General features: G+C 37.0%; 1 protein-coding gene across 1 annotated transcript in view; it reads left to right on the top strand.

Moving 5' to 3' along the window:
* Window positions 1–15,035, top strand: part of TNKS (tankyrase, TRF1-interacting ankyrin-related ADP-ribose polymerase) — a 161,604-nt gene that overhangs the window by 40,324 nt on the left and 106,245 nt on the right. Inside the window, exon 4 of the mRNA XM_010838821.1 lies at window positions 1,736–1,831. Within this exon, the coding sequence (XP_010837123.1) occupies window positions 1,736–1,831 (96 nt within the window). The remainder of the gene's footprint in view (window positions 1–1,735; window positions 1,832–15,035) is intronic.

Here is a 15,035-nt window from a genome sequence, read left to right as displayed (position 1 = left end):
CCCATCATATTATCGTCAAGGCTTGTTAAACTAACATATTTCTTTACTTCTTGTTTAAAGCAGGTTCTTAAGTTCTCAAAGTATGCAATTGAAAAAATAAAACTGAGCTTTTCATGGTAGCTGTTATTTCTTTGTTTTCCTACCCTTTGCATGTGATCACTCAAGTAAAGATAGAGCAATAACTGTCATCTTTACATTTGATACATGAGCCTGCTTCATGATGTAGACCCTTTACAAGCCAAATCTTCATGTTGGGATTTCTTCTTGGAATAAAAAATTACATAATATCAGCGAAAGCTTATTCATTATATGAGGAAAGAATAAAACTGCAGTTTGATATTATGGTACTTGCTATTTTGTGCTGCTTAACTCTTGTCACTTTATAAACATATGGAAATGAATTATGTTCATTGCTTACAATCAAGAATGAAATATTATAGACAGTCTTGACAAAATCTCACTGCATCTTTTCAAGCCATGGCTAGTTGTTATTACCCCAAATCTCAAGGTACCCAGGGTTCAGTGCAAGAGATGCTGGTGTACATTGTCCTAGCAGCTGCCTCCCAAGTCTAGATGAGGCTCTTCCTTTGTACCTTATAATAAAGCCGTCGACTAAGTAGCTTGTGCATTAAAGGGAGAGGAAAAGCCTTATAAACAGCAGGATTTATTACTTAGTAATTTTTGAGGATTGCGTTCCCAATATTCCAAAAGATTGTATGTACTTTAGCATAAGACTGTTAATGAATGAAAATCTGGGACACATAAACAGTCATTATATAATGTCTTTAACCATTTATTTGAATTGAATATTTTCTGCTTTGTTTTAAATTTATCCTATAGAATATTGGTAAATGGAAACAACTCCTGTTCTCTCCAGGCATACACAAAATCTTGTGTTAAATTTGAACTGTTAGAATAACTTGTGATTGAACATCCCTATACACACACATACCAGATGTATTTGAAATCTTTTGAATTAATAATTAAAGTGTTCTTTCTCTTGGAAGCCTACACTTCTCAAAATTCTCTGTAGCTACTTTTTATCCATAATAGCATGTGTAACATTCATGCCTCAGCATATATTATAGTGATCGAATTTCTGATTCTGAAAATTTTTGATGGCCAGGATTACTGTGGAAGGCAGTTGTTTTCTGCAGCTTGGCTGCAGGGAACCCGAGTTGCATGCATTACTGTGTCTGGTAAACTTCCTGGAAGCCAGCCAGTGTGTTCTGGTGAGTTTCCACATATGTAAGCGGTGAGCACTAAAAGGCTTACCCAGTATTATAACCGTTCTGAGGCGAGGAAGCGGTGGGAAGTTCAGCAGTGAAGCAGCAGCAGCAACAAGCAGCCACAGTGGTAGGAAAGACAGGGCAGGCTCACCGTGAGCAGATTTTCCAGTGCGAGGCAGCGAGCACACAGCTCCCCATCCTGCTGCCCGAAGGAGGCAAACCCAAACTGTCTGTGGCAAGATTTCTCTAGTTTCATGTTTATGATGTTCAGTCACGTGATAATACTGTACCACAAGTTGCCAACTTCCCTGTACTCTAGAGAGGAGCCTTTGCTGCAGTGCTTTTTTTCCTCCTTTCTTGCTTTTTCTTCCTTTGCTTTTTTTTCTTGAAAGAGAAAAAAAATCGTGCAATGTATGTTTATGCCTACACCATGCCGAGGCGACACTTACCAGTAAATAATCTTTGTATCCCCGAGGTAAGATACTGTTTCTGCTTTCCCTGCACAGTGCTGCTGCAGCACGGAGCTGATCCAAACATTCGGAACACCGATGGGAAGTCAGCCCTGGACCTGGCAGATCCTTCAGCCAAAGCCGTCCTTACAGGTAAGGAGACAGAGCTGCCCAGTTATCCTATCTACGAGCTATTAGATCTATCAGCTTGCTTGTATAAAACCTTTATGCTTTGAATTTTATTTTATTTTTTCCTACTCATAAAGGCTCAAGAAATATATCCCATTACCTCTACTTTATTATTGATTTGTTATATTAATTGTTAACCTTAATTGCTATACTGTCACAGCAGAAGCAATAGGATTGCTTATTCTGCTTAGAATGTCTGAGAATTACAGCATGAAATGAAAACGTAATTATTCATATTTTAGACTTTCTTTTTTATGGTTTAGACCCTCGTTTCCTGTACTTCATCTTCTCAGTTAAACCTTGTGAAGACCTTCACTATGGAGCAAGCAAGGGCATTTGTGTTACTTTATAAAAGTAGTTTTGATCAGAAAGACAACCTGCTGCCTCATTGCTTAGGTCAATAATTAAATAAAATATGGTGCTGCTCCTCCCTTGCCACTCTATTTCTATTTTTTATCGTTATCTTCTCCCCATGATAACTAAGTAAGTACTTTTTAACTGAGGCCATGCATTGCCTTTTTACTTCAGATAATAAAAATTTGGGCTTAAGTATTGGTGTTATTAAGGCAGATGTCAAGAACAGCAAAGAAGGAATGCTGGAATAGAAAGGCTCTCAGTAACAATATAGGAAATAATGCTATGAGTGATGTGATATTGAGCAACCATTTTCATTGATCTTCATTCGCAAAATGCTGCGTTGGGTCTATTTTTGTTTTTATTCTTAGCATCTGAGTTCTGCTGCCTTTGCCTTTTACTTAACTGACCTTTGTAATTTGGAGCCTCTTAGTCACTTGCAGTGCTAACAGTATTGTTTTAGGGTGCGTGAAAGTAAATGCCTTTTAGCTTCCTTTTAAATTTGTCCAAGCTTGAGAAAAATAAATCTTGTATTCACTTTTAAATTTAGAGTCCATTTTTAACAAAGCCCCTGACATGAATGAAAAAATATATACAGAAAGGTTTAAAATTATGTGGACTTTTGCTTAATTACTCTGCATAGAAAGACAACTTCCCTCAGTGTTAAAATTAATATAATCTCTGCTAAATCTGAGTTATCTGATTTATCTAAATTAATAAAAGGTTAGGTGATTCATTTGCTGAATCAAGATAACATACACTAGAGGGATGAAGCTATTTTAAACCAGAGTAGATAAGGAAAAATTTAAATGTAATTATGAAGTTTTAAATAATGAAATGAAAGTCCCTAGCCTCCGGTCTGCTGTTTAGGTTCCACAGCCTTTCAGTTTTTCCATTTAACAAAGCCCTGGGCAACAGTTGCAGCCTTGAAGTGGTCTCTGACCAAAGGAGAAATACGATTCACAGCAAGAGAGGGATGTTGTAAAAGCTGACCAAGACTGTCCGTGCCTCTGTGTCCTCCTTCTGACCTTTGCTTCTCTCCAGCCCTCAGCACCTGCCTTGTGCATGTGCTGGATTTGTTCATTTGTTCATTTACTGCAGCACTGCTTAGAGCCACTTCCACTTTTTTTAAAAGACAAAGTTTGAATATGTTATTAAAAAGAAGAAACAATCTTCTAATTGGAAATGAATTTCATGGGAGATTATATTGCCTGTTGTTAGTTTGGGAAAGAAATTTGGCAGAATAACTCATAGACCCCAAAGATTTCCTTGGAGGGCCAATACTGTGTCTGTTAAACTTCACTTGAAAAGCATCTAGCCTGTATTTTGCTTAGTAGGAAAGTATTAAATTCTTCTTGGTCATAATACTGAGCTCATTAATTGTTTTTTTCAAGAATATGCTCTCTTGGAAATGATATACAACTTTTCAGGTATGATTTATAAGAAAAACATTCTAGTGGAAAATGTTTGTGGAAAATATAAGCTAATGATATTTACACATTGGTGTTATATAATGCAATGAAATATATTCTAAAATATGTTTCTGCCCATGCAGGTTCTCTTCTAAGCAGTTCTTTCTGATGGAATTATGGTGGAAGTAATATTTCCAAAGTTAAATTTAAAAGATTGAGCACTGATAAAAAGATAATCTTTTGAAAGGAAAGCCTTAATTTAGAGTTGTTATTGATTATTCTGGATGATGTGTCATTATTTTTATGCCAGATATAGTTGTAGTACCATTACTTACCTTGAGGGTGAAGTTTCTGTTCTTAATTTTTTTCCTCTTTGGGAATTTAATTGCCAAAGATGACTTTCCAGTATTTTTTATGTTATTGTTTTTGTGCATTAGCCAAAATTGTATATAGGTATATGTATAATCTTTAAAAGAAGTTAGCAAAGTGAAAATCTATTTTACTGAATATTTTAAATATGTAAATATTTTAAATATGTAAATGACTAATACCCTCTTCTGTATAAAGAATGCCTGGGTTTTTACAGAGCTGTATAAAACAACAACATACTTCTTGTTTTACAGCTAAGGGACCCCAGCATATAGCCATCTGCTTTGAATAGTCATTTAGGCATTTTTAAGAGAATAACTAATTGGAAAAGCTCATTAAACTCTTGGTTGAATTATTATGTTAAGTGACTGATATGCTTAGAAGAGATCTTGAGGGTTTTTTGTTTTTGGTTTATAAGTCTGAAGTTCTGGGCAGTCAACTGAAGGACTTGGATATGGTTTTGTATTTTTGTTTGTTTTTTAGGAAACAAGGATAGGAAAAGTTTAAAGAAGCCTGTGTAAATTTCACTGAGGAACAGTTTTGGTGTGTTAAGATGATGAATTTTTAAAAACTTATTTATTTTGACCTTTGTTCCTAGGTATATAAATAGATTCATTTAGAAATTGGGGGAAATAGGAAAAGTACAAAAAAGAAAAAAATTGCTCATTATTCTGCCACCTAGAGAGAACATTTTGGTATATTTTATTTATAACCTTTTTTTCTGAGCACACACACCCCACATTCTTCTTTCTCTTTAATCAAATCAGCCTTATACATTATATATTGCTTAATAATCTTTTTTAAAAAATGAGTTATATGAATATCCCCAGAAGGTGCTAAGTATTATTCTGCAACATGAATTTATAAAGACTTCATGGTATCCTCCTATGGATACATTTTAGTTTTTTGAGTTAATCCTCTAGTAGGATTTAGGTAGGTTGTTTTCATCCTCTATTCTTTCTTATGAATTTAGAGTTATTTTATCAATTCCATTGGCATTATCTTCTTTACCATTCAGTTTTAGCATCCACACACGTTTCTATTTCTGAATGAAATAGAGAATTTGGTGAATGAGGGACTTCCTTTTTGAAGGACTGCACTGTATGTGGTATTATTTTGAGAGAGCTACATGTAAATTGAAGGTGGGTGACAAAGGGAGTATTCATTGAAGAGGATAAAGATGTAGGAGTGTTGGTTAATCATGTAAAGGGGATTCTGTGGGGCAGAGTGGGAAGTTGGGTCATAACAAGAAGTGACAGCAGATTGAGGCTGAGAGTTTGGAAAAGGCTAGATGGCCAAAGGAGAGTTATGGCTGGCAGAAGCAAGGATGATGGGGATATAACAGTGAGTTTAGGTGATCATGTTTTTGCCAAGGTAATTTGTCCCAGAAGTTTCCTAGTAGATTTAGGGGTAGGGGAATAAGGAAGAGGGATATATTTGTACCAGGGTGTCTCAAGAATAAACTTTAATCTGGATTCATTGCACTTCTGAGGAAATTCTAATCTGTGATTGATGGGCTGGCTTTTGGCTCCCTTTTTAGAAGGAATCAGCTGTGGTTCAGTCTAAAGGCAACATTGAGGAGTCTTAATGTTTAGCTTGCTGAGCCTGGTGTGCTAAATCAACAAAATTTATCTGGAATCCTATCTCTTTTTTGTGTTGTTGTTATTCTACTCCACTGCTTCCTCCTGCTTTTCAGATAAAATGAAAACCTTCAGCATGATCAGTGAATACTTAAAGTGATCTGAATCCTGATTGCTAGGTTTTAGTTAAGCAAAAATTTAGGATTCCTTTCTTTCTCTCACATTTCAAAACCAACCTGTCAGTAGTTCAGGTCTACATACTTTCAGATCCCCAAGCCAACCATTTCTTACCAGCTTCACTACCCTAGCCTTAGTACATGCTTTTTGTCGTCTTTCTTTCCTGACAGCAGTAGCTTCGTAATGGGTCTCTGCCTCCACTATAGCTGGAGTGAGTTTTCTAAAGCATAAATCAGTACTGTGATTAGAAAATTCATTAATATGTTCTCATTACCACTGAATAAAATCTAGACTCTAACCATAGCCTTCCATGGTCTGACCCCTGCCTTGCACATCTCTGATCTTGTCTTCTGTGTTCTCCCTTGAGCCCTCTGCTTCAGCTACAGCAGGATGCTTGCTGTTGCTCAAACAGATGAAGCCCATTTTGGTGTCTGGACCAACGCATGCTCTTTACTAAAACTGGAACACTGGCCCAGAGCGTCACATGGGTCATCAGTCAAGTCTCCACTCAGATGTTTACTCCTCAGGGAAGGCTTCTTGTCCTCAGTCCCGTTAGCTTACTTTAGCTCCCTTATGGATTTATTATTGTATTTTCTTTACAGTGTCTAAAATTGCATTACTTTGTTGTCATTATGTTTTTGTCCCAATAGAATGAAAGCTTCACAAGAATTTGGGCTTTTGTCTGTTTTGCTCATTCCATTGTGCCCAGGACTTGGATGAGTACGTGAAACTGTTGAATAAACAAGTACATCTAGGGTCTGATTATTAAATTTTCTGCTTCTTAAAAATTATTTTGAATTGCTAATAGTCATGTACACCTCTTAAAACATAATGCATTAAAGTTTTTCCTGTTTTTTTAATCAGTATATACCTGATGGGTAAGATACTTACTGAACATTTTATCAACAGAATTCTTGGATAGCTCCTTTGATTGAGAATATTTCAGTTCTGGAAAGATCAGACTTCCGGCAGCTGTCACATCAGGATTCCAGGTGTCAAGCCAGGGCCTCATTTTAACTCTTCTTTGCTCGTTGTTCTGTTAATTGACTCCTTTGCACATCACCCATACTATGGTGTAGCCTATTGCCTTTCGTGTGTGTACATTTTTACTATGTCTCCCATGATTGAAGACAAGATTTACCAGATTAATATTGCCTGTAAGATTTATCATTATATTATTATAAAAAGTTAATTATTTAGATAATAATTAATAAAAATAAAAAATTAATGATAAATTGATTTATCCAACATTATAAATGTTCTTCTTAAGTCTTTGCTGTCTAAGCAGTAGGCTTGAATTCAACATTCATTTGAAATATTAAGACAACAATATTTAGAATCTATAAGGAAAGATCTAATAATCAAAATGTTCGAGCTATTCATAGTTAAGAGGCAACTCAAGTAATGTAAGTGTGTAAGCCGTATATGAGTTATAGGCCGTTAGACATAAATATGAATTTCCCAGGTGGCTCAATAGTAAACAATATGCCTGCCAGTGCAGGAGATGTAGGAGACTCAGGTTCAATCCTTGGGTCTGGAAGATCCTTTGGAGAAGGAGATGGCAACCCACTCTAGTAGTCTTGCCTGGGAATTCTATGGACAGAGAAGCCTAGCAGGCTACAGTCCATGGGGTTGCAAGAGTCAGACATGACTTGGTGACTAAACAACACAACAACAGACATAAATACATGGAGTGGAAGAGAATAGAAACTTTGTGTTTGGATAACCCGGAATTCTAGTATCTCACTCTCTTCCTATCAGCCTTTTGTGTAATTAACGCCAGCAGGCCTGCATCACTAAAACCAGCATGATCTTTCAGCTCATCAAAAATCACCTGTTTGTGAGGCATAATAACTTGTTAGTGTGTACTCTGAGAGCAACTGTCATTTTCCACAGTAAACTGTAGCAACCTTATAGTGTTTTCACTGCATTTTGTATTAATACCTCAACTACAACCAAATTGCTATTTTAAGTGGTTCTTTTAAAAAATTCTTATAATAATTACTGTTAACATTTGCTTTCTTAAATAGCACATGGGACATTAGAATTCATTAATACTTTAGTATTATAAGGGTTAATAACTCTGTTCTTTGCCATTTTTATTGAACTTTTATTTTGACAATATTGTAAATTCGTATGCAATTGTACAGGGAAGTCCCCTGTACCCTCTGCATTGCTTTCACCTAGTGAAACAGCAGTGTCTAGCGAAACTGTGGTATGGTATCACAGCACTGCTGCACTCAAGGTACAAAACATTTCCATCACCAAAGATGTTCTTCTGTAGTTTTCCCTACTTGTAATGCCTTTATCTATTTTGGTATTAGGGTAATGCTGGCTTCATAGAGTGAATTAGGAAGTGTTCTATACTTTGGCCACCTGATGTGAAAAGCCACCTCATTGGAGAAGACCCCGATGCTGGGAAAGATTGAGGGCAAGAGAAGAAGGGGGTGACAGAGGATGAAATAGTTGGATGGCATTATTGACTCTATGGAAAGGAGTTTGAGCAAATTCCGGGAGACAGTGGAGGGCAGGGAAGTCTGGCGTACTGCAGTCCATGGGGTTGCAAAGAGTTGACGTGACTGAATGATTGAGCAACAACAACTATCTGCTTTTATTTTCTGGATGACATTGTTTTCTGAAAGAGATTTTTTTTGTTTTTTTTTTTTTTAAATAAACGTCTGGTTGAATTCACCAGTGAAACCATCTGGGCTTGGTACTTTCTCTTTTGGAAGAGTACTATTAATTCTTTATCTCTAATTGGTACAGTGGTAACTATGTTATGCATTTTTTCCTGGTGTGAGTGCAGTAGCTTCTGTCTTTCAAGGAATTTCATCTAAGCTTTCAGATTTCTGTGTATAGAGTTAGTTGTAGTTTTCCTTTGTTAGACAGTTTTTAAATGTCTTTAAGATACATAGTGTTATCCTCTGTTTCATTCCTGTTAATATTTGTGCTTTCTCTTTTTGTTTTCTAATTCTCTGTTGAATTTCTTACAACACTGCTTCTGTTTTATGGGGTTTTTTGTTTGTTTGGTGACAAGGCATGTGGGCTCTTAGCCTTACCCACCAGGGATTGAACCTACAGCCACTGAGTTGGAAGGCAGAGTCTTAACCACTGGGCCCCAGGGAAGTCCCTGTTTTTTCTGTGTTATTAATGTTGCTTAGAAGTTTGTTTTTTGACCTTTTTCAAAGGAGCTAGTCATGTTTTCATTGATTTTCTTTCTCTTTTCCATTATATAGATTTCTGTTCTCATATTTATTATTTCCTTGTGCTTACTTTGAGCTTATTTCACTGTTTTTCTAGGTTCTTGAGGTGTTTAGAAAACTGATTTGTGATTTTTCATCTTTTCTAATGTGCCATAAATGTCCCTTTTAAGTACTGCTACTGTGACTGTGTCCCACAAATTTTGTATTTTCATTTTCATTCAGTTCAATGTGTTAGTTTTTAATTCTCTAAGACTTTCTCTTTAGCCCACAGATATTTAGTAGATGTATGTTGGTCAGAACCTTAAGTGTTTAGAGATATTTTATTATCTTTTTAATACACCTTCTAGTTTGATTCCATTGTGATTGGACAACACTTGTTATGTTTTCAGTTCTTCTCATTAAAAAATTTTTGTTTTATGGCCTAGAATGTGGTCTATTTTGGTATATGTTCAATGGGCATGTAAAAAAAAATGTGTTCTGGTTGTTGTTGGATGAAGTATTCTATATGTGTCTGTTCCATCCTGTTGGTTGATGATGATGTTGAGTTCTACTCTATCCTTACTGATTTTTTTCCTCACGAGGCCTTGATTGGCATCATAGGAAGAAAGGAGCAGTGACTTCATTACTATTGGGCTGTAGTGAAAATCTGTGGAAGTCTATTGTCTCCACCAACATTGTGGTGAGGAGGGGCTAATTATTACCTGGAAAAGATGAAATCTTGATTCCTAATGAGCTTGCAAATTTAGGCTCATCCCAAGGGCTTTGCTTCATGAGTAGGGGTAGAGCGACAGGTTTTCTGTTTTTTTTTTGAGGTGTGATTTTTTATTTGCTTATTTATTTTTGGGATTTTTTTTTTTATAGTATTTGACTGGAAGAGGCAGTTATTGTCTAAAGGTTTACTCTCATGTTAGATTATACTTGTCTTGGTCCTTTGGCTTGAGAGAACAGACTTTTGTTTGTCTGGACCTATTGGTGTTTTCTGAGTTGCTAGCTTCTTCAGTTCTTAAAGTCTGTATCAGTTCAATCACTCAGTCATGTCCGACTCTTTGTGACCCTGTGGACTGCAGCACACCAGGCCTCCCTGTCCATCACCAACTCCCAGAGCTTGCTCAAATTCATGTCCATTGAGTCAGTGATGCCATCCAACCATCTCATCCGCTCTTGTCCCCTTCCCCTCCTGCCTTCAGTCTTTCCCAGCATCAGGGTCTTTTCCAGTGAGTCAGCTTTTCACATCAGGTGACCAAAGTATTGGAGCTTCACCTTCAACATCAGTCCTTCCAATGAATATTCAGGACTGATTTCCTTTAGGATTGACTTGTTTGATCTCCTTGCTGTCTAAGAGACTCTCAAGATTCCTCTCCAACACCACAGTTCAAAAGCATTGATTCTTCAGCCCTCAGCTTGCTTATGTCCAACTCTCACATCCATACATGACTACTGGCGAAAACATAGCTTTTGCTAGATGGACCTTTGTCGGTAAAGTAAGGTGTCTGCTTTTTAATATGCTCTCTAGGTTGGTCATAGTTTTTCTTCCAAGGAGCAAGTGTCTTTTAATTTAATGACTGCAGTCTCCATCTGCAGTGTTTTTGGAGCCCAAGAAAATAAAGTCTCTCACAATTTCCATTGTTTCCCCATCTATTTGCCATGAAGTGATGGGACCAGATGCCATGATCTTCATTTTTTGAATGTTGAGTTTTAAGCCAGCTTTTTCTCTCTCCTCTTTCACTTTTACCAAGAGGCTCTTTAGTTCTTCTTCCCTTTCTGCCATAAGGGTGGTGTCATCTGCATATCTCAAGCTGTGCCTCTTCCAGCCCGGCATTTCACATGATTTCAGTATACAGCCTTGATGTACTACTTTCCCAATTTTGAACCAGTTTGTTATTCCATGTCTGTTTCTAACTGTTGCTTCTTAATCTACACACATATTTCTTAGGAGGCAGGTCAGGTGGTCTGGTATTCCCATCTCTTTAAGAATTTTCCAGTTTGTTGTGATCCACATAGTCAAAGGCTTTGGCCTAGTCAATAAAACAGAAATAGATGTTTTTCTGGAAATCTTTTGCTTTTCCTGTGATCCAACGGATGCTGGCAATTTGATCTCTGGTTCTTCTGCCTTTCGTAAATCCAGCTCGAACATCTTGAAGTTCTCAGTTCATGTACTGTTGAAGCCTACCTTGGAGAATTTTAAGCATTATTTTTCTAGCTTGTGAGATGAGTGCAATTGTGCGGTAGTTTGAACATTCTTTGGCCTTCCTTTCTTTGGGCAAGTTTTCCAAACTTGTTTTCCACTGTCGAGTTTTCCAAAGGCATTTTCACAGCATCCTCTTTTAGGATTTGAAATAGCATAGCTGGAATTCAATCACCGCCACTAGCTTTGTTCGTAGTGGTGCTTCTTAAGGCCCACTTGACTTCACATTTCAGGATGTCTGGCTCTAGGTGAGTGATCACACCCTCATGGTTATCTGGGTCATTAAGATCTTTGTTGTATAGTTCTTCTGTGTATTCTTGCCACCTTTTCTTAGTATCTTCTGCTTCTGTTAGGTCCATACTGTTTCTATCCTTTATTGTGCCCCTTTTATCATGAAATTTTCCTTTGGTATCTCTAATTTTCTTGAAGAGATCTTTAGTCTTTCCCATTCTGTTGTTTTCCTCTCTTTCTTCTCACTGATCACAAAGGAAGGCTTTCTTATCTCTCCTTGCTATTCTTTGGAACTCTGCATTCAGATGGATATATCTTTTCTTTTCTCCTTTGCCTTTCGTGTCCCTTCTCAGCTATTTGTAAGGCCTCCTCAGACAACCATTTTGCCTTTTTGCATATTTGCGAAGTCTAGATATATGGGACAAAAAGGACTTGGGAACTCACCACCATGTCTTTCCTTGGGTTCTAAGGTCCTTAACCAGTATGCCTTCATCATTGAGAGTCTTCTCATGTATATTTTATATATGATGTCCAGGTTTTTAAAGGTGTACTTAGTGGGGAAAGTATGAAAAGTACATGTACTCCATTTTCCTAGAAGTAGAAGCCTTGAAACTATTTTTGATTGGTTCTTATTGTATTTGCAATTAGTCTATTCTCATACATGTACTCTGAATATTTAAGCATTGAGTGCAACTGCATGAACAATAGGGACAGTTTGGATGGCATGCTTATTTTTCTAAGCTATCTGCTGATCAGAAACCTAAATTTAAGCAACTGTGAGTTATGAGGGGTATGATTGGACTCTCAGTTCCAGTCACATAGTCCTGCAGAGAACATAACTGTGTAGTATGTTTGCTTTTTTAGCTGAATCAAAAGGAAAATTACGAGTTTACAATTAAAATAATTGTGACCAGAAATAACAGTTATCAACAGCTTGCTGCTTTATCTATCAGTTGGTAACTGGTAGACAAGCCCATCTTCCATGGTCTTCTTTCTGTGCTGTTCATTATTTCCGTTTATTTTGACTCAGCCCTAAGGTTGGAATAGCCCAGCAGCCAGTATTTTCCTAGTTGGTCTAATGTAGGAGAATTATTTTTCTGAAACTTTAAACAATCATTGAACACATGGCGTGAGGTTTTATTATTTAAAAAAATGAGGTGTCCCTGAGTGGAATAAAGGGAGTAATTGGTAATTATTTCAGATCAAAGAAGCTCCATAATTAAAGTAAGTTAGTGTTGGAGAGTTTCCTGGTAGAATTTTTGTAGAAAACCATCTTTTCCTGCTATACTCCAGCTTTGTCAGTGTGCCTGCCTAACGTTACTCATTCATAAGGCTGAGGAAACTGGAGCAGGATATGATGATGCAAAAAATATAAGTTGACCTAAAACAAACACCTCCCCTTTGAACATATACCCGCTTTTATGCCTGATATTTTCTAACAGAGTTTGCCTTACACCTACATTTTCACACCTTCCAACATACTGTACAAGCAGATGTCAAGAAGGAACATGTGCTAGCTGGTAAGAAGAGGCGAACGAGTTGTATATACCCTTTTACTTAGGGAGCAGTTTAGCCAAGTTTGGACTGGGAGGGTGTTGACGACCTAGGAGACAAGGCTTTTCTTAACCCTTTCCCCTCTTTACAGAGGAAAAGGCATCACGAGCTGCAGGTTCATGGCCATGCTGTAAGACTACGGCATTCCACCAGGCCCTCAGTCAAGAATGGGGTAAAAAGAGCAATTTCAAACAAACCCTGAATTCCTTCCATTAAGCTGTTTTGCAGTAATGTGATATAGTAACTATGAAACTATTTTAGGTGTACTGTAAGATTGAGCCAGTGTGTTAGAAGTAAATGAGTTAGGAGTTCTTTAGGGCAAAAAATGATTGATTTCAGGACTAGACTGGGGAAGGTATTACGAACCTGGAATATTTTAATGTGCTGGCAAGTAAAGAAGTGCTCAAAAACTAATGCAAGCAGGTCTGAAGGACACAGGGGCATGTCAAAAGGACGTCTTGAAGGGGCTCCCACTGAGCAAATCTAGGACAATTTGACCATCAAAATAAGTGAGAGTAAAGGATTATAACCCATTAGATAACATAGGAAGAGCTGTGTTCATCCAGTGATCATAAATGTGTAGAGAGAGTTCCTCTCACTGCTCAAATGCTCATTGATAAATGTGGATTGAACTGTTGGAACTGGAAAATCCCCATTTGCAGCCACGGGTAGCAGACTGGCTGGGACAAGAATCCTTAGTGGATGCTAAATTTCAAGGACCAGATTTGATGAAGAGCAGGATATTTGTGTGGTTCTGAGCATGACTGCCAATAGATTGATTATTACTTGGGGGGAAACAGTAACTATACAGTAGAGAAATCTGACAGTACACTTGTTGAGGAAGCAAAATTAATATAATCGGTGAGAGTCAGATAAGCCTTGAGAGCTGGCAGATGTAATACCTGAGAAGGACACAGCATCTCTCATGTTGTATTCCAGCCAGAGATGCATAACTAAATCTCACCAGGAGACATTCGATGAATACAAATTTAGGTGCATTCCACAGAATAATTGGCCTGTAGTTTTCAAAAATGTCAATGTCAGGAAAGACAAAGGCTGAGGAATTATTTCAAATTAAAAGAGATTAAAGAGACATGGCAACTGAATGCAAAATAGATGATCCTGGACTGGAAGGGGAAAGTGCTATAAAGAATATTATTGGAACAGTAACAAAATTTGAATGTGTACTCTCTATTAAATAAAAATATTGTACCAGTGTTAAATTTCCTGACTTTAATTACTGTATAGTGCTTACATAAGAAAATATCCGTGTTTTTAGGAAATAAACAGTGAAGTAATAAAAGACAAAGAGACATGATGTATTGCAAGTTTCTGAAATAGTTTAGAAAAATTACTTATTGCTTCTGTGTACCTACATAGAGATATAGAGGAGAAAGAGAGGATATAAAAAACATGGACAAAATATTAAAAATTGGCTAGAGGCATTCCCTGGTGGCTCAGATAGTAAAGCGTCTGCCTGCAATGCAGGAGACCCAGGTTCGATCCGTGGGTCAGGAAGATCCCCTGGAGAAGAAAATGGCAACCCACTCCAGTATTCGTGCATGGAAAATTCCATGGACAGAGGAGCCTGGCGGCAGGCTACAGTCCATGGGATCACAGAGTCGGACACGACTGAGCAACTTCCCTTTCAAAAGAATTCTCTGTACCTATTTTGCAGTTTTTCTCTGTGTTTGAAATTATTTCAAATGAAAAGATCTTAAAAATTAGTACTCCGGGCACACACACAAAAAATGTGACAATTTGGTTAATAAATTATATGGTTACCCTGTACTATTTTTTTGTACTTTTCATCCTCGGATAGTTTCATTTTTTTTCATTACTAGTGTTTATGAAAAGCTTAAGCTCTTTTTTTTTTTCTTTACATTTTACTTTTAACTGCCTTGGTGTCCTCTTCTATTTGTTACTACCTCAAAATTAAATACTTGTTTCTTTTCTATGAATACAAGTTTCTTTGCCTTGTTTTAGATTGAACACCATCTTATGGTCATTGTTACAACTGTTAACTTTCCTTGTTTTCTGTCTTGTTCTGAAGAAAACTCTTGGGCACTAGATTTGTTGACATTGTTTTGAAAGAAATATTAT

This window comes from Bison bison, unplaced genomic scaffold (assembly GCF_000754665.1).
Source record: "Bison bison bison isolate TAMUID 2011002044 unplaced genomic scaffold, Bison_UMD1.0 scf7180017864105, whole genome shotgun sequence".
In the NCBI taxonomy this organism is placed as follows: Eukaryota; Metazoa; Chordata; class Mammalia; order Artiodactyla; family Bovidae; genus Bison; species Bison bison.
The sequence above is the reverse complement of the archived record's forward strand: the minus strand, read 5'-3'. Positions and strand labels throughout refer to the sequence as shown.